A 22819-nucleotide genomic window follows, 5' to 3' on the forward strand; every position below is an offset into this window, starting at 1 on the left:
TCTATAAAACTATTTCTCTTCAATTTACTTTGTCTTAGAACTCACCTATGAAAGTTTGATAACCTGATAGCATGAATGAGAGAGAATCCCCGTGTTTCAAGAGGAGGGTTTCATTTTTTGCTGTTTTGTTTTAATTTTCTTGTAAATATAATTTTTTCTTCCCTTAAGCATTGAAATAACAAAATGGAAAATAATGGCTTTTCTACTCTGATTATTTTACTTTTCATATTGGTTTGGGTCATTAAATATTTAGTTTCACTATAGCAAAATTTTGAGTGCATATTTATCCTCAGGTTTTAAACTATCAAAAAAATTAAAGTTGTTATTTATTTTCAAATATCCTAAACTTTCAAGGAAATGATTTCCATTTGGGTGACTTTTTTATGATAAAATATTTTTATTAATGCATTATTCATCACAATAACATACTATCTCCCCTGTTAAATCACCTCAGGGAGCTATAAGAAATCACCAAGACTATTAACACCCTGCACTTTATGGCAATGCAATTACAAGACTGAAATAGTGAAAGGATTTGATAACAATGGAGACTTTATACAGGATAGTGTTTTATGTAGTCTTCTATTCTTTTATTGTCTTATTGTCATCATACTGAATATATTATTTTCTTTTAAATTCATGAAATCAGAATATTACTGTTTTAGTTCAAGCTGCTTCAACAAAGTACATAGACTGGGTGGCTTGTAGACAATAGAAATTTATTTCACACAGTTTTGGAGGCTGGAAGTCTGAGATCAGGATGCCAGCATTGTGGGGTTTTGGTGAGGGCCCACTTCTCCATTGTAGATTGCCAGCCTCTCGCTGTGTCCTCACATGGCTGAAAGAGAGTCAGCTCTTTGGCCTCTTTATTTATTTATTTACTTATTTATTTATTTGACAGATCACAAGTAGGCAGGTTCTAGGGGGGCAGGTTCTAGGCTGAGCAGAAAGCTGATCCGGGGCTTGATCCCTTGAGCCTGGGATCATGACCTGAGCAGAAGGCAGAGGCTTTAACCCACTGAGCCACCCAGGCGCTCTTGGCCTCTTCTAATAAGGGCACTCATCCCATTCAAAAGGACTCCATCTTTATGACCAAATCATCTCCTAAAGGCTCTACCTTCATCACACTGGGGGCCGGGTTTCAACACAAGAATTTGAGGGGAACACCAACATGCAGCTTGTAATAACTACCGTGACATTTGGCAGTGACACCAGACTGTAATTTCTTGGTAATGGAGTAGAATTACAGGGATCCTAGAGGGATGCTCCTGGCAGATTGTTTTCAGCTATTCTTAGATCCAGCCTTACATTAATCCAGAACTTCCATCTCACTCCTGACATTATTTGAGTTTGGATGTGAACCATGCTAGACTTCTTAGAAGTCACTTCTCAAATAGAATAGATGCATGATTGATGGATAGTTCTTACAAGAGATTGGTCTTAAGTCATAATGACATTACCACATTGATTTGATAGCAAAAATCTATCAAAGGAGCTCAAACATATCCTTTTAGAAATCTAGAAGCAGCATAGTTCAGTCATGAAGATGATGAGTTTAACAAGACCAGAAATATGAAGATCCACACTGAGAAGACTCGGGCTTTCTTGGAACAGTGGAAGGATGGAGGGAATCCAGTTCCTAAAGCTTTCCTTTCTCTTCTCTTGTAAGCCGCATCGGGCTATTTCTCAAGGTAGGAAATGAATAACTAAAATAGCCCAAGGCTTTCTAGGCATTCATTTAAGCAGTGTAATCCGTGTGTCTTTTGAGTTTACTTAAACCACCACTAGATGGGACTCTTGCATCCTTGGTTTGGATTCTTAGCTTCTTTATCCACACTTTGGGGGCCTAATAAACTCAGCAATAACAGGGAAGCTATGCTCCTTATTGAACAGATTCTAAATGGGACATTTGCATATATCATTTAACATTCTAGCTTATAAAGTATATATTATAATTCCCATTTTAGAGATAAAGTCACTGAGGCTGGAATAAATAAAGAGAGGGAAAGGAGACTGTAGTATTTGTTGAGCAATTCTATGTGCTGGGCATATATACTTGTACCGTCCTCCCAACATCTATAAAAACTATCATTTCCATTTGGCAGATGGGGAAGGTACCAAAGCTTAACAAAGTCACCTAACTGTTGAGGCAGAAGCAGAATCCAAACCTTTGCCTGACTGTAGTGCACATTTTTCTGTGTATAGCCACTTCTCAATACTTTAATGCATGGTATAACTTTAATGTTTATTAAGATCATAAGGGCTTCAGCAGTAGAATGCAGGGGTTGGATTCATGATACTGAAAAGTACATGATATAGACATAAAACTGACTGTTTATAGATCAGGCAGTATAGTCTAGTAGTATGGGCTTTTGAGACAGACTGCTAGATCTGTATTCCACTTCTCCTACTTGATAACAGTATGATCTTCAGTAAGGTGCTCAACTCACTTGACCTCAGTTTTGTCAACTGCAAATGAGGATGACAATAATACCTATAGTAGGCACTTCTCAGTGCCTACTTTTTATTATCCAATCAACGGTAATATAAGAATGTAAGACTTACGTGCAAAAGCTTTATGTTATCTTTACATCACATTTATATTATAATTTTCTGATTAAACTTCTGTTTTATTTTAAAGCTTACTAGATTCTGAACTTGTATAGTCTTTCCTATAGAACTATAAATATGGTCCACCATTGTTACTGTTCAATTTTTAAAATTAGTTTTTTCAATCAGTGAATCAACAGATAATGAATATGCACTATTGCCAGAATCTGAGTTCGGCGGCAGCATTTTATTTATTTTTGATTTTTTAAAGAATTTATTTATTTATTTGATACACAGAGAGAGAGAGAGTGAGCCAAGTGAGTGTATAAGCAGGGGGAGAGGCAGAGGGAGAGGGACAAGCAGACTCCCTACCAAATAGGGAGCCTGATGCAGGGCTCAATCCCAGAAGCCCAGGATCACAACCTGAACCAAAGCAGACATTTAACTGACTGAGCCACCCAGGTGCCCCTCAGCAGCGGCATTTGAAAGGACACAATGAGCCACATGCCCACAAGCCACTCAGAGTGTGGAGGAGTGATACAGGTGTGTAAATAAGTAGGTGAAGTAAAAGGTTATGGATGCCAAGAGAGAAATGTATTAGAATAAGGAAAGAGCAAAAAGAAGAAACAATTATATCTGAGGAAGGAGCCTTCAGAGAAGCCCACAGGGAAGAAGAATCATGTCAAGTCTTGCAAATTAGCATTATGGAAAAGGACATATTCTAAGCAGAAGGTACATAATTATCAAAAGCAACATGAAGCATATGGAGAACAACCAGTTATTAACCAGTATATCTTAAGTGTGGGATTCATTTATTTATAACGATGTTAGAATGAAACCAGTTCATGTACTGCTTTACATCCCATGCTACTTGAAAGGTATTTTAGCAAAGGAGTAAAATTGACATACTTGAGCTTAGGTTAAAGGATTATGAGGGATATTGGGACAATAGATTTAGATGGTATGAATGATACAGGGTGATTGTTAAGAGATTATTGGCATCATCTGGGTGAGAAATAATAAAGGAATAAAAATAGGACAATAAATATTGGTGGAGGAGAGAGTTAATAGATTTGAGAGACATTAAGGAAGGAAAATATGCAGGGCACAGTGAATCTGAAGAGGCAAGAAATGTAGTCATTGCCGAACACACCTAGATTTCTAATTGAGTGGCTAAATAAATGTAATGTTATTCCCTAAGTAATAGAGAATTATAGAAGACACGATAGGTTTTGGTTCAGTTGTGAATGTTTAAAATTTGAGGTTTCTGCGGGACTCCTCTCTGTCGGATTACAGAAAAAAAAGTCTTCTCTGGTCTCCCTGTCCTTAGTCTTACCCTCTCATTCCATTCTACACAGTGCAACAAAAGTGATCTTTCTAAACTCAGTTTAGTATATAACCCTCTCCTACATGAAATCTTTCTGTGACTCTGTATTGTACTCACTGCTGAAACTGTTACAGGATTGTAAGTTCTTTGTGAGACTTCCCAAGCCTAACCCACTGCGAGCCCACCTTGATTGATATACATGAGACCTAGAAACATGTTTTTTCTTCATTAGAACATTCCTCAGACTCTTCAAATCTCCTTTTATGCTTCTTCCAGGAATCCTTCTTTTACTCCAAAATCTTGATAGGTATCCTTAGGGAGTCTTAGAGCACCCCATACCTTCTCCATCACTTGTTATACTGTCTATAAAACATGTCTACCAATTATCTGCCTTGTTTAGTAGGCTCTATTCTCCTTGAGCATTTAATTTATAGTTTTTTTATACACACATCTAACAAAGTGACAGGTATGTAGTGGGCTGAATACATTTTTAATGAAAAAAATGAATTGATATAGAAGGTTCAGTAAATTTTTACGGAGTCCATGTGGAGCTATTCAAGAGATGGTCAGATATTTGGACTGGGATATATCCTTGGTGATCTTCTGGGTATGGGAGAAAGTTAGGAGATGGGAAGAAATGCTCCTGCCAAGAGAGAGCAGTAACTAAGACAAGTAGAAGAGCAATACATTGCTGTGTGGAATATGAGCAATTCACTGACCAGTGGCGAAGGACAGCCTACAAAAAGAATACCGGAAGAGTGGTTAAAAGATGGATGGAAAACAAGTAGCTGTGAAATTTCTACCTAAACGGGTTTCTGAAAGTGGGGCTGGGGACTGCCTGGAAGCTGCCTTTGCACAGGAAGCACGCTGCCATGGCTAGCAAGAGGCTGGTGTCTGCCGATTTGGTTTCGTTTTATTTATCATGTAGTTTGGCATGTTAGAGAGTCAATAAATACAAAACGTTCCTTTCTTCCTTTCCTAAATTTTCATAGGAAAATTTCTGGGTAGTCACAAGCCTGCATCTGTCAGAGATGATTGTCTTTTAGTGAGTCACGGAAGACTAGAAATTTTGATTCTAGCAGGGTACACCAAATCAAGACTACCGTTCTTTTCCTCTCACTGCTAGATGTAGTTGGATGACTAGTTCTCAAAGACCTAGGAATAGAAATTAGATGTGTCATTTTCCCTTTGTGGGCTTCCGCTCAGAAGCATGCCCCTGAAGTGAAAGGGTGTAGCTCTCCTTTCCCTGTCTGTTTGCTGGAATGTAGATCAGGCATTGGCAAGCCCTCTCAAACCTCCAGAATATGGGCAATACCTTCTAAATGGCAGAGAAGTAAGAAAGAGGAAGCTTAGGTCTTTGGTACCAGGGCCATCATGCCCTTGTATGCCTTATACCAAAATTGTCAAATGAAAGTTGGAGGCTTTCTTTGTATTTTATCTGCTTTCTTACCTGCTGACTCCAGAGAATAGTTTTTCCCTGGTGCTTCGCTTAATACCTTTTCCAAGATTTAACTGTAACATTATCTATATGTAATGTGATATATATTTACATATATATTTTATTTATACACACTAATTATATTCTATATACTATATGTGCACTTCTACATACAATGTTTTGAAGAGGGTTATTGAGCACATAAAGTGTTTACATAAAAACACTTGCAATGGTTATACTTTGCTCTAATCTTAAATACTACAAGGCATCCATTTCCCTTGTCATTGAATTCCAGAAAAAAATAGCTGGCATCAGGCTATTTTTATGTATTTATGTATTTAGCTCCAAACACACACAAATATACCCAGTCATTTCTCCATCTATATCCACACAAATAGGTCTATTTGCTTCTTAAACCACATTCATTCATTCAGTTTGAAAATATGTGCCAGGCACTATGCTAGAGCTTTCAGATACAAAGTGAACAAGAATGATCCTTAACTTCACAGAGGTTGTGGTCTGTTTGAGGAGGTAGGAAGGTAAACAATTGCAAAGATTACAGTATGTAATATTCTAGGAATATGCAGGGTGCTCTCTGAAAACACGGAAGGGGCACTCAACCTAGATTTGGAATATTAACTGATCCTTATAGCTTGAGGCTCCCGATTCCCCAGAGTTCCTGAATATTCATATACATTTTTATGTATGTACTTCACATTCATAATGATGGCAAATAAATTTTTGTCTATATCCATGAAAGTTTTTAATCTATTACTAATTTAACAATTAGTGTATGTGTGTGTATATATATATATATATATATATATATATAATTAAGGTTAATACCATTACTGTGTGAACTTTCTTCTTACTTTCAATCTTAAAATATAATTTTGATTATGCCTATGGTGAAAGTATTAAATAATTTGGCCAAACTTCAGAGGTAATAGTTTTGCCAAACATATAATCGAGCCAGTTTGGGGAGGGGGAGAAGATTAGGTAAGCTGACCGAATAAAGCAGGTAAAAAAGATTAAAAATTTGGTTGATTTCTTCCATTTTTCTAGTTTTCACGAGTTGTTTTAAAATGATGTAGATACAACTATATTATAGCAATACTCCCATATTATGATTCGTTTTGATTCATTTTTATATGCTTTTAAAGCTCCCTTTCTAAGATTCAGCTAGCAGGAACACAGTGAACTGTTAGAGCACCTGTGTTTCAAATTTAATTATGCTGGTCAAATTCAGAGATCTGGGAATTTGTTTAGTTGACTATCAGTCATTTGCTGACATTAGTTCCAGAAGGTTGCCTATATTATGTTGATTGTAAAATATTCCTCAGTTTTTCTGATGCTTTGTCCACCTCCACTACCCAGAACACAACTAGAAAGAAATTCAGAAGTGGGACATCTGGATGGCTCAGTTGGTTAAGCAGCTGCCTTCGGCTCAGGTCATGATCCCAGCATCCTGGGATAGAGTCCCACATCGGGCTCCTTGCTCAGCAGGAAGCCTGCTTCTCCCTCTGCCTCTGCCTGCCACTCTGTCTGCCTGTGCTCACTCTTTCTGACCAAAAAAAAAAAAAAAAAAGTTAAAAAATAAAAAGAAATTCAGAAGTAGAAAAAATAGACATTTGACTAATAAAAAAAATCTTGTTATAAAAAATCTTGTATTAACATCGAGGCACTGGGCTTCAGGTTTCAGCACTGACATATGAAGAGCTTGCAAGTTGTCACTTTCATCCTTGCAACAAGAGAAAGCTGAACAAACTGAAAATTAAAGACTTTTACTGCATTTGTAAGAGAATCGAGGTGACAGGCAAACTGCCATCCCAAATTGTGAAGAGGCAGGCACATTCAGAGAGACATAGCTAAGATTTTTTTTTTTTTTTTTTAAACCTGGAGGAAATGCTGCTTAAAGCATCATGTACGGGTAGGGACACTTAAATGCTCATTCTCTTGAATTGCTGGAGATGGAAGTATGGACATCTTCCGTGAAACTCTTATCTTCTGTCTTCCCACCTAGCAGGCTTCTTTCAGTTCCACTTAAATGCCATATTTCCTCATGTCCCTGGTTTCCTGTGCATGTTTTTTCCCCAGTCGAGTATTATACTCCCTTGCCTTGTGACCACTTTAACTTTTCCCCTTATTTCCTTAGAGAAGCCTAACTCAGATTCGCAGTCTAGGTAGATCACGGGATTACAGTTCATCATAGACCTTGCCCTGTTGTGCTATTAGGTTTCTTTGCACTCTTTTTAAAAAATATATATGTATTTTTTGTTTTGTTTTGTTTTGCTCACATTGTGCTCATAGTTCTACCATATACAGCACAAAATGATGATAAAATGCCTATGTAGGAATTAGGAGGAATTCCATTAGAAGAGAAGGAATAAATTCCTTACAGTTATCCTAATAAATGAATGCTTTTCAATGACAGTTCACTGGAGAGTAGTTCAGTAAATATTTATTAGTTCATTTAAACACTATTTAATGACCTCTTGCTTTCGATTGAGCACCCTTTACTACTGGGTGAGAAGACAAACAAGTCTCTACTCCATATAGTTTGCTGATGGATATAGTCATGTAAACCAACATAAATTCAGGAAAGACAATTTGATAGAAGTATGTGTAAGACCAGGTCACAGATGCCTTTAGGGGTGTGAAATCTTGCAAAAGGATAAAACCGCGCTGTATACTATAGCCTTAGAAGCGTTCAGCAATCTTTGCTCTTTTGTTCATTGATGTGTTCTGGGTGCCTATAAAATACTTTGCATTTAGTAGACACTCAATAATTTACTCAGGGAAGAAATAGGAATTAGCTAAGTCAAAAAAGAGGGATGACTAAGAAGGGAAAGATCCACGGTAGAGAAAACAGTATGTTGCCTAGACTGGCAAATTACCCCAACAAAGAAAATATTCACGTCAACTGCAACTTCAACTTCCAATATGCAAATGGTTTTAGATCATAGGGGCCTTTCACTGAGAAAAGGACATCAGGAAGAAAAGGGTTGAGTAGAGGGATATGAGTTTTTAATTTATTATATCCAGAATACATTCAGGCAAGCAAAAAGAAAAAAAATATATAATTCTTCACAGTATTGTGCACACTAAAAGTACCCTTTCAAACACCTTCTTCTAGATTATAATTGATAGTTTCTAAATTTTCACAAATTTCAAATTAGTGGAGTTTGACTTAATTAGGTTTTATGACAAGATACGTCATCTAGGTTCTAATTTATGTCTGTAACCTGAAGTTTCAACGTTTTTATCATTCAGATGTAGCACAGTTATGAGTTAAAATTGCAACCTTTAAAGTAAAATTGTAACCTTTCATAGTGCATTCATACTAGATTTGTAAGTGTTAAATCTAGCACTTGTTTTATCAGAATGTCTGTTTTTTTCTGCCACTTCTAGCAGTAACCAGCAGGTGGTATCAAACAATTTTACATTTGTGTTCTCCGGCAGTTTTGTGCCTGTTTGGTTTCCGAAACTTCTTCCTAACTTCTACCTGACACCCCAACAGCAAACACTCACACACAAGCATTCGATGGGGATAAAGGTCTAAAGGAAGATTGCATTCCATTTCATTTTATTTCTCTGATGTAAATCTGTCTTAACTTTGCTTCCAGAGTAATACTTTTTTTGCACATGCACTGAGGAATCTTTTTACAATAGAGGCACTGCTTTACATGTAGTAACTCATTTGGTCACTATGTGAACACTATAGGAAAACACTATTCCTTTTTTTTTTTTTTTTGAAGATTTTATTTATTTATTGTAGGAAAAGCAGGGGGAGCACAGATGCATGCATGAGCAGGGGGAGGGGCAGAGGGTGGTAGGGAGAGAGAATCCCAAGCCTGATGCAGAACTCAGTCTCATGAACCTGAGATCAAGACCTGAGCCAAAATCACGAGACGGATGGTTAACCAACTGAACCACCCAGGTGCCCCGGAAAACACTATTCTTAGTCCTCATTTCATCAGTGAGGATACTGTGGAACAAAGGGGCTAGGGAATGTCCCCAAGAGTACAAGATTAAGATTTAGACATCTGACCATGGAGCTCACAGGGTCATTCTCTGTGCTGCAGTCACTTCCCCTGATTTGATTTTATTCTGTCAGAGCATATTTGCACCCAACACTGGCATTCCTTCACTTTGGCACAATTTGCTTGGCCACTGTGAGTTGAGACTTTGGCACCTATACCTGGAAGTAAGAAATATTAACATAGAATAAAACCAGAGTATCAAAGAGCTCTATGTGCATATTGTCTCTGTATGGGGGATGGTCGCATATTCTGCATATATGCATGGCATTTTAATGCTGAAAGCACTTTAAGATACTTGTCTTCTATTTTACTGAAAAAGAAAAAAGCCTCCCCGGGAAGCATTGCTTTATGGCAATCACACACAGAAGATAAGGAGATAGTCTGTTTAAAAAACGCGGGAATATTCACTTTTGGAGACCCTAGTAGGTATAGAAAAATGCCCGTTGTTGGGAAGGGGGCAGGCATGGGGAAGGTCTGTGAGCTTTCCCGGTAAATGCACCTCTTTATATAATGCCCAGTTCTATTGTAGTGTGATGGGAACAGGCAAAGCTGAACTAGCAGGCAGAAAAGCTGGCATAGGAGAATCACATCCTTTCAGTGAAAAGAAAAAAAGGGAAAGGAAGAAAAGAGGTAGAAATGTATAGTCAATGTTAACAATTTTATTCTCAAGTTTATAAAATCAGATGAAAGAAAATAAAATTTATTTATGGGGAAGATTTGAATATGGTGAAAATTTGCCTCATAGTAGATAGATTCATATTAAAATTGATATAATGTTTTATTGGTTTGACTGACTAGACCCAGATCTAATTTTAAACCAGCAGTGTAGATTAGAATCATAATTAAATTTATCATTGCCTAATTTAAACTTGCATTTTTTGATAGATTTTCTTTAAATTAGCATTAATGTATCCATCAGTCATTCCCAGAAATTTACACTTGAATTGCAAATGTTAAATGTAGTCAAGTATCCCTTGTTTAAATTAAAAATTTTGTATTTTTTTTTTCTTATCACAAAAGGAAAGCAAGTTCACTACAGGGAAAAAAGAAAAAATGGATTCTTTCAATGTTAATTGTCCCAAAGATACCAATACTACCATCTTAGATTGTATCCTTACATGTTTTTCTGGTAAAATACCAAAGAAATAAACAATAAAAAATCAGGTATAAGTCCATTTTATATTTCATCTATCCATATCACAAAATACCTTCTCCCCATGGTGATAACTGGAGTCTCATTTGTTATTTTATTTTTTGTTTACTAAGCTCATGCAGGTATATCTGTAATGATACACAAATCTAAATGCATATATTTTCATGAAAACTGAATCACGTTTTAAGCAAAATGTATTATAGATATATTTGCAGTCAACAAATAGCCCTGCTTTACTCTTTGTAATATTGTGGTGTTACTAGTGTAGATAATCAACAATTTATTAAACTATTTCCCAATCAATGAATATGCCAGTGTTTCCCACTTTTTTACTTTTACAGGTGTGTTCATGTAAAGAACCTTGTGTGTCATTTATCACTATGTATTTTCCTGCTGTCATTTCAGTAAGATAGATTTGTAATAATAGCAGTAATGATGACAACAAAAACAAGAATTAAAATAGCTAACATTTATTGAGTACTTATAGTGTGCCAGGCTTTGTGCCAAATGCATGGTTAACCTTCACAACACACTTCTGAAGAAGGTGTTTCTTGTCAGTTTATAATTCTGTTTTGTAGTTGAGAAAATTAATGAGAATAGTTGAGGAACTTGCTCAAAGTCACCTTAAATAGCAAGTAGGGGAGCCAGGATCCAAAACCAGGCAATCCAACTACAAGCTCATTTGAGGACATAGCAATGCTGTTAATCAGTATCTTATACCACTCTGCCCCATCTAGAATTGCCGGGGCTTAGTAAGGGTAGATACCCACAAAAATGGTGGAGTAAGACATTCCAACTAAAAGTCTCTTGGTATTAGAGGGAGGAAAGTGGAGTCCCTTCAGGAAGTATTGTTTTCACTTTAGGGTGTCTTCTTTTAAGACATTTGCAAGAAGCTGGTCTTTGTATATTACCTGACTCAGAATTCCCTAGTGCAAAAGTTGCTGCCAGGGAGATGCCACTAAAAGAATTTATGGGGAAATGTTTTTGTTGCTTCTGCCTTTGCTCTGTAAAAGCAAACACAACCCTTAGCAAGAAGAAGGGAATTAATATAAATTTGAATAGAGATCAATGAAATAGAGAATAGAAATCATATTAGAGAAAATCAACACACTACCATAGAGATCAACAAAATTGAACAAGATTTCAGCTAGACTGACCAAGAAAAGGTGAGAAAACTCAAAAGTTTAAATTTAAGAAGAAGGAACATTAATACTGACCTTATGGAAATAAAAGAGATTCTAAGGGAATCTGTGAACAATTGTTTACCCCTGAAATGAAATAACCTAGGATAGACTAATTCCAGAAAAAACAAATTATCAAAAATGACTCAAGAGTCTGAGCAAATCTATAGCAAGTAAAGCTATGAAATGAGCAACAATAAAAAATCAATAGAAGTCCAAGGCCAGATTGTCTTACTGGTGAATTTTACCAAAATTTTGAAAAAAGAATTAACACCATTCTTTCTCAAACTCTGAAAATATAAATGAGGGACCTTCTTGGCTCATTCTGTAGCACCATTTACCCAGAAAACCAAAAACAGACAAAGAAATAACAAATAAAAACAAAACAAAACAACAACAAAAACCAACTTTACAGATCAATATTCCTTAGATATATAGAATGTCTTCAACAAAATACTAGCAAACTGAAACCAGCCACATATAAAAAGGATTACGTATGATGATCCCAAATGGGATTTATCCTAGGAATGAAAGTTTGGTTCAACATACAAAAATCAAATCAATGTAAACAATGAATTTATGGGGTATGGAAAAAACACAAAATCATCTCAAAACCCTGAAAAACAAAACACAGTATGCTTTCATGATTAAAAAAACCCAACAAATTGTCAAGAGAAAAGAACTTTCTCAACATAATACACGTGGATGGAAGAAAAAGCCCATAGCTAACATCATACTTACAGGTGAAGATTAAAAGCTGCTGTGCTAACATCAGGAGCAAGATAGGGATGTCTGCCTTCATCAATTCTACTCAACCTCATGTTGCCTGTTCTAGCCAGTGCAGTTAGGCAAGAAAAACAAATAAAAGGCATTCAGTTTGGAAAGGAACAAGTAACACTCTATTTATAGATGACATGATTTTATATATATAAAATCCCTAGTAAACCACATAAAAACTATTAAAGCTAATACATTCAGCAAAGTTGCAGGGTACAAGGCCAACACAAAAAATCAATTGTAGTTCTCAACACTAGCATTGAACAATCTGAAAAGAAAATTAAGACTATATTTCCATTTACATTAACATCCACATTAAATACCTATAAATAAATCTAAATTTATAGGTGAAAGGTTTGTACACTTGTACACTGAAAATTATAAAATGTTGCTAAAAGATATAAAAGAAACTCTAAATAGATTACATATATATAATATATATGTACATATATATGTATATATGTTGTGTATATATGCATATATAATACATATATGTACATATATTTACATTTATATATATAACTATAAAGGCTACATAGGTATTCTATTTTCAGGAATTGGAAGACCTAATATAGTTAAGATGGCAATCGTGCCCAAAACAATAGCTTAAATGTAGTGCATATCAAAATTCCAGCAATTTTTTTTGCAGCAATTAGCAAATTTATTATAAAAACCACATGTAAATACAAGGGACCCTGAATAACCAAAACAGTCTTAAAAAAGACTAAGAAATTGGGAGGATTCAAGCTTTCCAACTTCTTTCCACTTACTCTAAAGCTATAATCATCGAAACAGTTTGAAACTTGGATAAGGATCAATTTACAGAGTAATGGAATAGAATTCAAAGTGCAGAAACAAGCCCATATATCTATGGTCCCTTCCTTCCTTCCTTCCTTTCTTCCTTTCTTTCTTTCTTTCTTTCTTTCTTTTTCTTTCTTTTGAGAGTCATAGTTGTTGTTGTTTTTTTTTTTTTCTGCCCTAGGCTTACCCTGGAGAATTTTTTTTAAATTTTTATGTATTTTTAAAATTTCTTTTCAGTGTTCCAGAATTCGTTTATGCACCACACCGAGTGCTCCATGCAATATGTGCCCTCCATAATACCCACCACCAGGCTCACCCAACCTCCCACCCCCTAATCCCTACAAAACCCTCAGATTGTTTTTCACAGTCCACTGTCTCTCATGGTTCATCTCCCCCTCCAATTTCCCCCAACTCCCTTCTCTTTTCCATCTCCCCATGGCCTCCATGTCATTCCTTAAGCTCCACAAATAAGTGAAACCATATGGTAATTGACTCTCTCTGCTTGACTTATTTCACTCAGCATAATACTTTCCAGTCCTGTCCATGTTGATACAAAATGTTGGGTATTCATCCTTTCTGATGGAGGCATAACACTCCATAGTATATATGGACCACATCTTCCTTATCCATTCGTCCATTGAAGGGCATCTTGGTTCTTTCCACAGTTTGGCAACTGTGGCCAATGCTACTATGAACATTGGGTGCAGTTGGCCCTTCTTTTCACTACATCTGTATCTTTGGGGTAAATATATAGTAGTGCAATAGTAAGAGTATGCTTCTTGGTTTGCTTCTCTCCTTTTTTCCCCTAAGCTAGTTTTCTTTCTTAAATTCCACATATGAGTGAAATCACATGATTTGATTGATTGATTGATTCATTTGATTGATCTGATTGATTCATTTCACTTAATATAATGCTCTATAGCTCCACCTTTTCATTGCAAATGGTAAGACTTCATTATTTTTTATTGCTGATTAATATTTCTGTGTGTGTGTGTGTGTGTGTGTGTGTCCATCAGTTGATGGACACTTGAGCTGTTTCCATAATTTGGCTATTACAGATCTTGCTGCTGTATACATCAGTGTGTATGTATCCCTTTGAATTAGTATTTTGTTTTGTTTTGTTTTGTTTTTATTCTTTGGGTTAATACCTAGTAGTGTAATTCCTGGATCAAATGGTAGTTCTATTTTTAACTTTTTGAGTAATCTCCATACTGTTTTTCACAGTGGTTGCACCAGTTTGCATTCCCAACAACAGTGTGAGAGGGTTCCTACTCCTCCACATCCTTGTCAACACCTGTTGTTTCCTGTGTTGTAGATTTTAGCCATTCTGACAGGTGTGAAGTGATATCTCATTATAGTTTTGATTTGTATTTCCTTGATGATTAGTGATGTTGAGCATCTTTTTGTGTGTCTGGTTGCCATCTGTTTGTCTTATTTGGAAAAATGTGTGTGTCTTCTGCCCATTTTTTAATTGTATTTTTCATTCTTGGGTTATTGAGTTGATAAGTTCTTTATATATTTTTGGATATTGACTCTTTATCAGATACATTGTTTACAAATAATTTATCCCATTTCATAGGTTGCCTTTTAGTTTTGTTCATTGTTTCCTTCACTGTGGAGAAGTTTTTATTTTGATGAAGTCCCAAATTTTTGATTTGGTTTCCCTTGCCTCAGGAGACATATGTAGTAAGAAGTCACTGTGGTGTGGTCTGTTGATTTCAACAACAGTCCTAATGCCACTCAATAGGGAAGGAAAAGGGGCACCTGGGTGGCTCGGTGGCTTAAAGTCTCTGTCTTTGGCTCAGTTGAGCCCCATATCAGGCTCTCTGCTTAGCAGGAAGCCTGCTTCCTCCTCTCTCTCTGCCTGCTTCTCTGCCTACTTATGATCTCTATCTGTCAAATAAATAAATAAAATCTTTTAAAAAAAATAGGGAAGGAACAGTCTTTTCAACAAATAACACTGATACAACTGGTTATCCACATGCGAAAGAATGAATTTGGACATCTACCTCACACCTTACATAAAAATTACACCAAAATGGACCAAGACCTAAATGTCAAAACTAAAAGTGTAAAACTCACAGAAGAAAATGTAGACTTATATCTTTATAACTTTGGATTAGGTAACAGTTTCTTAGATATGACGTAAATCTGTAATCCCTATTCATAGAGGATGTCTGTTATCCCACATTCTCCTCAATACTACCATAGTATAAATCTTTTAAAGTTTGCTAACATTTTGCTGACTATATGGTTTTAGAAAGGTATGTCATTATCTCTTTGTTTGTATTTCCTTAACTGCTAGTGAAGTTAGGTGTATTTCCATATATTGATTTGTCATTTGCATTGCTATATTATGGGTGTGTGTGTGTGTGTGTGTGTGAGCAAGTGGGCACTCATATAGGGGTTGAAGGAGGATATGATTTCAGTTGTGGTTGTATGTGGTTGTATCTATCATGTCTTCTATTTAATTATTCTAATGTACCGAATTCTCAAAAGAAAACATCCTCACAATCTAAAACCTTTCACTTTGATGCATGAAAAGGCAATGTGTTTTGTAGATGTGTTTTTTTAATATTGACTTAGCAGGAGGTGAGCTAAATTTATTTTTCTGTATTTTATTGCTACTATTTCCATCATATTCCTATATGCATTCACTCATGATTAAATAGAATTATTTGCTGTTTTGAATTACTAACTATTGTAGATGAGAAGCAAAAGCTGCTTTATTTATACTAAGGGAAAGCAAAGAATATAATACAATAAAACTTTAATATATGAATGAACATTTCTTTAACATTTTAACTCTTTTAATTTAATGTATCCCCTATGTACATGATTAAACTTCTATTGGATCTCTGATAAAACAGGTAATTGCAGACATTTTGACAGCTGATATTGCAACTTACCTCCTGAGTTATTGCTTTCTCTTTACTTAATTATTGTGACTTCCCTGACTACTGGCAGAAAAGCTTTACAATGAAAGGAACTAAATTACTTTTTAAACCAACAGAGGCATAAAATATTCCCTAAAAGTAGTGATTTGCATTTTTATAAAGTTTGAAGTTTAGTTGCTTGTTTTATTTTCTGTAGATTCTAAGCTTCATTATGAAAGAAATTATGTCCTCACAATGCTAAGTGATCCAGAATTAATTTCGCATTTAGGTAGCTATACTTGGAATAAAGAACTTCTTAATCATAGTTCCATTGTGATAGAACATCACTGGTGTGGATGATTGGTCCATTGCTGAGCATGATTTAAACAAATGATGAACAAATTCACGTGAGGTTTTGTTTAAGATTTTTAAAAAAATAATGTAAATGCACAATGGCGCAATTTAAAGTAACTGCTTTCCTCATAGGAAATCCTACTTTCAAAATCAGCCGTATTTTTAACCTTAACAATACTAAAAAAGAGAAAAAAGATTCATACAAACAAAAATGAAAACAAGACATTTCAGAGTTATTACTTCAAGATTAAAATAGCCACTTGTGATAATTAACTTTGCGCTGTTTTTCCAGCTTTGGTTGTTGTTGTTTGTTTGTTTGTTTAGTGGATAGAACTGGCAGCGAAGTAACTTTGAGAAAAAGAATACTTTCAATTCTGTCTTGCTAGTATCCATTCATGTTTTTGTTCCTATCTTTCTGCAGGAGTAACAACTGTTCTAACAATGACAACTCTAAGTATCAGTGCTCGGAATTCCCTCCCCAAAGTGGCCTATGCAACTGCCATGGACTGGTTTATTGCTGTTTGTTATGCATTTGTGTTCTCTGCCCTAATTGAATTTGCAACTGTTAACTACTTCACCAAAAGAGGATGGGCTTGGGATGGGAAGAGTGTAGTAAATGACAAGGTAAGTGAGAACTTCCTTCTCACCATGATTAAGAGAATCCCCTAACAGATTTAGCTTGTAACAGATACGTTCCTAAAAACGGACATGAAGAACATGTGAATGTAAATTATCTGTATCTTTATATCTATGTCATAGATATAGATATATATAAATCATACAGATTTCTTTTAAAGTATGCTCTTGCCTGAAATTCTTTAGGAGTGCTGTGTATTACTTCTGTTCAAACTCCCCAGCATCTGTTGAGCTCTGACTGTGTGTAAGGCATTGGGCTAAGTTTTTGGCATATGCTCTATCATGTAATCTTTAAATTTTATGATTAAGGTCTCTTTCTAACTCTCAGTTTTCTAATGAAGAAGCTGAGACTTGGTGAAGTTATTTACTTGCCCAAATTCACACAACTGGTTAATAAGTATATTTAAATGCAGATCTATTTGACCATTAAATTAATACTCTTAAATACCATACTGCTTTGGCATTAACTTTACCTGTTATAGAATTTTAGACCCTATCAGTGGGTTGAGTTACTCTTCACCTATCCCCCATCTCTGTTGCTTGGATATAAAATTTCAAGCAACATTATTCTCCTCCCATGTTATATGGAATAAGTAACTAGGTGTGAAATGCCTAGAAATTTTAAGTTGCTCACGTAGTCTATGAGAGTGATTTGTTTTGGAGATTAATTTCTTTGGCAATTATGGTGTCCATATTTAGATTGCAAGTACTGAAGCTAGTGGGAGTTTTGACCATTAATATAATAGGTGTTCCATTTATTTTATAGATTATTATTCATCTGCATTAAGAGCAAGGTCTGGATATATCACAATGAGATACATAAAGTTTTCTTAATAGTTCAGTTCTACTTGGAGGGCTTCTTTTTAACAATATATCTATTAAAATATGTCTTCCATTAAATTTGGAATAACATACTTGATGATCTTACTTCTTTATCAGTTATTTAAATATTTTTTTCCTTATTTCTAAGACCATATTGCAGTTTAAGCATATAAATGGTTGATGTTATCATTTAAAAGTCTCACTCTTTTTTTTTAAATTTTATAAACTGTGTCAGTTTTAATAAGTGCTGGTTTATTTCATTTTATAAGTGATGTTTTGCATACTAACAGCCACTGAATAATTGTTAAAGGGAATCTGATTAATTTTCTATGCTTAACTTGAAGGCTATTTCAGAATTTCCATTACATTTTGTTGTTGATTTATGTTTTCATTTTCCATATAATGTAATGCTTTTTCATTTCTGTCTGTGCAATTATTTCTTTTTAGTTATATTAGTTAAACATGCACTTTCATACTAACTTTTTTGAAGATTAAATGCTAGTTATATTACTAAATGCCAGACATATTTATAAATTTGTCACAAAAGAAAAATAGTGGTTTGTGGTATAAATGCTCGGAACAGATATTTATTGATATGTCACTTTTTAATACTCTGAGGGTGACAGTCAAATTGACATTGTGATTTGGCATATCAAATAAAATGCCTTCTCCCTGAACTCAGAAAATAGAGGTACTTATAAATGCAAAAAGTACATTCCTGATAATGCATTCTAAAAGAAATAACTTGGTACTAATGAATACTGAATTCAAATCAAACCACATACCAAATCACACAGAGTAAAGACAAATCTAGGACAAAATCATTGATGTTCCAACCTAATCTGCAGGAAAATAACTAATAAATTCTATATTATTTCAGTTCTAAGCTGTTCAAGTTCATGGTTAAGTTAAAGGGAATATTACATCCAACTTGCTGCTTGTTCTTAATCACTTTTCCATAGCTAAAAGGGCCAAACACAATGACAGGTACTTGCTAGGCAAAGTTTTTTGTTGAATAAAAGAATAAATGAGTTTCCTTATTAAGTCTGGCAGTGCAACACCAGTGAGACTTCTTTGCCTTCATGGAAAGGATTTTAGAACTTGACCATGGTGAATTTATCAGTGAGTACTCAACCCAATTTCTTGATTCAAATGAATTTTGGGAGGTGCTTCCTAAACTTAGCTTAGAAATAACCAGGTCCTTAAAAATGAAAGGAGATGAAGTAGAGTGCCCCAAACTAGCCTATCTGCCTAAAAAAAGATTACAGTATAGTCTACTTTTAGCTACCTCTGCTTTAGTTTTCCTTAGATTTAATTTTTAAGTGGAAAAATGGTAATTTTCTTGAATTACAGAGTTTTTATCCACTGCCCATATCGGCATCCTTCCAGTTTTATCAGACAAGTAGAAGCCCTCTGCTTTTAAGTTGGTATCGTAAGCAAATGCAGTTAAATTATCCATCAATCCAAAGAGCAAATGATAAGTCCTTAAACACTCGTAAACTAGCAAATATTACATTGCCTCATAAGAATAATATCTCAAAGACACATATCACCAATGTATGTTTGAAAAAAAGATGATTTTAACTTAAAATTTTTGTGTAGATTGTGCTCTGATGATCTTTAAAGTTAGTTTATGCCAATACATAAATCTACTCAGTCTGTATTCAAGCTGCATTTGAGCCCTCTTGTGAGAAGACACAGCCTACCCTGCTCTGTGATCTTGGACAAGATGTTATACCACTTTTAGCCTCAGGTGTGAAACTAGGTAACAAAACCTTATCACCCTAAAAATGTGGTGCTGGATCAAATGATCCAAGTCCAGCTTTTGTGCCCTTGCATTTATAAAAGTATCATCTTGTGAAATTTTCCAAGTTCTTCTGGAACCTTCCCTGATACCCAGTGTTCTTCCACATGGCCAAGACTAATTTGTCCACTCCAGCTCTTAATCTCTTTCTTTCTTTTTCTTTTCTTAGGCTTGTACCATCAGTATTTTCTTCTTTCTTCAAAGCCATCTTCTTTTTACCCCCTCCTTCCTTTCAGTTAAGGAGTACGCTTAATATGCTTAACTTACCAGGAAGTGAAACCAAAACTCTCTCCAGATCCTATGTGACCCATCCCCTCCACATTCAGATTCTATCCTTTTTCTCCATTCAGGCTTTTTGAAAGCATTTCTTACAATGTCTGTGTTCTCATTTTCAATTTAATTCTCAGCCCACTATAATCTGATTTCCTTTTCATTTATTTTCGTGTTAACTGAAGAACACCAATAACCTCCACATATTCAGATCTGCTAATAACTTTTCATTTTTCTCAAGGGATCCCCTTGGACCCATTGAATACTGCTGTGTTTCAGAACCCTATACGGGCCCAAGTCAGCAGCATTTTCTCTTTCCCTCTTTGAAACAAGCCTCAGAATATCAACCTCTTGCTCTCAAATCCTGGCAGCTGCCTCTATTCATTCTATTCTGAGAGTCTCTGCCCGAGTTCAGAGAAGGTCCAATTTCCCTAGCATCTGCCCTTGTTTATCCCCAAAAACAGTAATTTGTCCTTATTTTATTGTTGTTTTTATCTTTATTAATCACTATGTGATTCTTACTTGAAGTGTCTTACTGACGATATCTGTGGGAATATCTGCAACTCTAAGCACACCGTCTACCCATTTACGGTCCCCAAATAGACAATCCTTATACTTCCTCAGCACAAATGTCCATCTTCAGGAAGTTTCTGAACCCTACGTCCCCTAAATGATTTGATCCGATTGTAAGTGCGTATCGTACCCTGCCCTTTTGCATTAGATCCTTTATCACAGTTTTTAATTACATATTTATGTCTCCTTCCCTTCATTGATCATTATAAAAATGACCACATTTATTTCAATAAATCATTTATCCTTGGCGCTTTCACAGTATCCTGTAATATTCATTGTTCACTAAGTATGGGATGAAGGAATGAAATAGAACCAAATCAAATCTATAGCTCCTGCCTTTATCTCATCTTCCACAGTTATTATCTACAACTGCACCCCATACCCTTCTTTTAACTTCCAGGATCATATATCAAACCTGTTCCATAGGCATTTCTACATGAATACAATATTCCAATCTTGGTGTCTTTTTTTTTTTTTTTTTTAAGAAAGAACAAAAATAAAGCCTTCTAAATTGATTTTCTATCTTTTTCCTGCCTACATGTATGTATTTATGTTTGTATGTATGTATGTATGTAGGTATTTTTTTATCTATGGAAAAACCTAATTTCACATACCAACAACTTGGAAGTATCCCTTACCAGCTAACCTGCCATCAGATGGTGCCTGTTTTACTGTCTCTATGCCCTCACTGTCTCCCATTATTTTAAGTCATATTTCTCTCCAATCCATCCTCCACATTAGAGCTAAGATCGTCTTTCTAAAATGGGTATCTGATCGTTTCATTTTTCAGCTCTTTAAGAAATTGTTGAATTCTTAATGTTAACTGCTGAACGCTTTAATGAGTTCTTCAAGCTGTTCAGCTAAATATGGCCCAAGTACATACCTTTCTCATAAGCTTATTTATATATATGTTGAATTAAGGAAATACTACTGTTAATTTCTGTACACTTACTACTATGTGGCTGGGAATATCTCTGTGTTGGAAATGAGAAATTAAGGATGCCTGGGTGGCTCAGTGGGTTAAGCATCTGCCTTCAGCAGATCCAGGGTCCTGGGATTGATTCTAACCACTGGTCCTTGCTCAGCGGGGAGCCTGCTTCTCCCTCTGCCTGCCATTCCTGCTGCTTGAGCCCGCACAGTCTCTCTCTGACAAATAAATAAAATCTTCAAAAAATAGTAATGAGAAACTATAGGATTAATCAACATAAAGTTCCTTGCTCAGGATCACGTCTAATAAGTGGTGCATCCAAATTGAACACAGAGCTAACTTACATGCTCATATTCTCCCTCTAGCCATTACATACATCTCCAAATAGCCATGCCCCTGCACATCTCTGTGACATTAGAATGTGCTGATCCCTCTTACTAAAATGCCCCCTCCTTCCTTCCCGAACTGATGAACCCCTACTTAGTTTTTAATATCCACCTGATTTTACTTAATATTGAATATAATTGCCACCCCTGATATGTTTCTAAAGTACCCAATACAAATTCCTTTTGTGTAACCTGATTAAGTTATACTTTTACTGCAAACATTTTTGTTTCCAACAGTAGGTTACATGATCTAAGAGAATAATTGTTGTGTCTTACTCATCATTTTCTCTATTACCTGGCATAACAGTTAGCACATAGTTTATTTGAATTAAATTAAAAATAAATGACTTTAGTCTCTTGAGATTGTTTCCATTTCTAAATCTGAGTCAGTGGTTCTACACTGGCCAAAAAAAGCATATTCTATGGAAACACACTAGATATTAAATTACTTAAAACACAGACTTAGCAACATAATATCCAAACTAACATGAAATGTGCCATTGTTTTGTGATTCACACCATGCAATTCATAGAAAACATCACATTTCAAGTGTTTTATTCATTTGTTTGCATTTTTTTTTAACATCCAGCCTTGTTCCAAAAGCATTTCAGGCAGTTTACCAAAAGAATGCATGTGCTTAAATTATTATAAAATAAAATATAAGTAGAAGTAGGGTATCAGGATGAAGGAAAAAAGAATATAAGTATGTACACCATTTGGGCCAGAACATTAAGTGTAATTCATAGCTAGAGAAGTAGAACTTTAAATTCTGAACTTCTTGGCTACTGGAGTAAACCATGGGGTGGTGGGGAGTTACTATCTTTTTTTTTTTTAATCAAAAAAATGGAAGTATAAATTTTCTTATGGAAACTATTTTCCTACACTGAATTATATAAACCG

At 35.3% G+C, this 22819-nt stretch overlaps 1 protein-coding gene across 2 annotated transcripts in view; it reads left to right on the forward strand.

Moving 5' to 3' along the window:
• GABRA2 (gamma-aminobutyric acid type A receptor subunit alpha2) overlaps positions 1-22819 on the forward strand; it is a 123766-nt gene that overhangs the window by 93930 nt on the left and 7017 nt on the right. For both annotated transcript variants that reach the window (XM_044224461.1, XM_044224460.1), the window contains exon 9: positions 16922-17124. In XM_044224461.1, coding sequence (XP_044080396.1) covers positions 16922-17124 — 203 coding nt within the window. The remainder of the gene's footprint in view (positions 1-16921; positions 17125-22819) is intronic.

The sequence above is a fragment of the Neovison vison genome, chromosome 11 (genome assembly GCF_020171115.1).
Source record: "Neovison vison isolate M4711 chromosome 11, ASM_NN_V1, whole genome shotgun sequence".
Lineage (NCBI taxonomy): Eukaryota > Metazoa > Chordata > Mammalia > Carnivora > Mustelidae > Neogale > Neogale vison.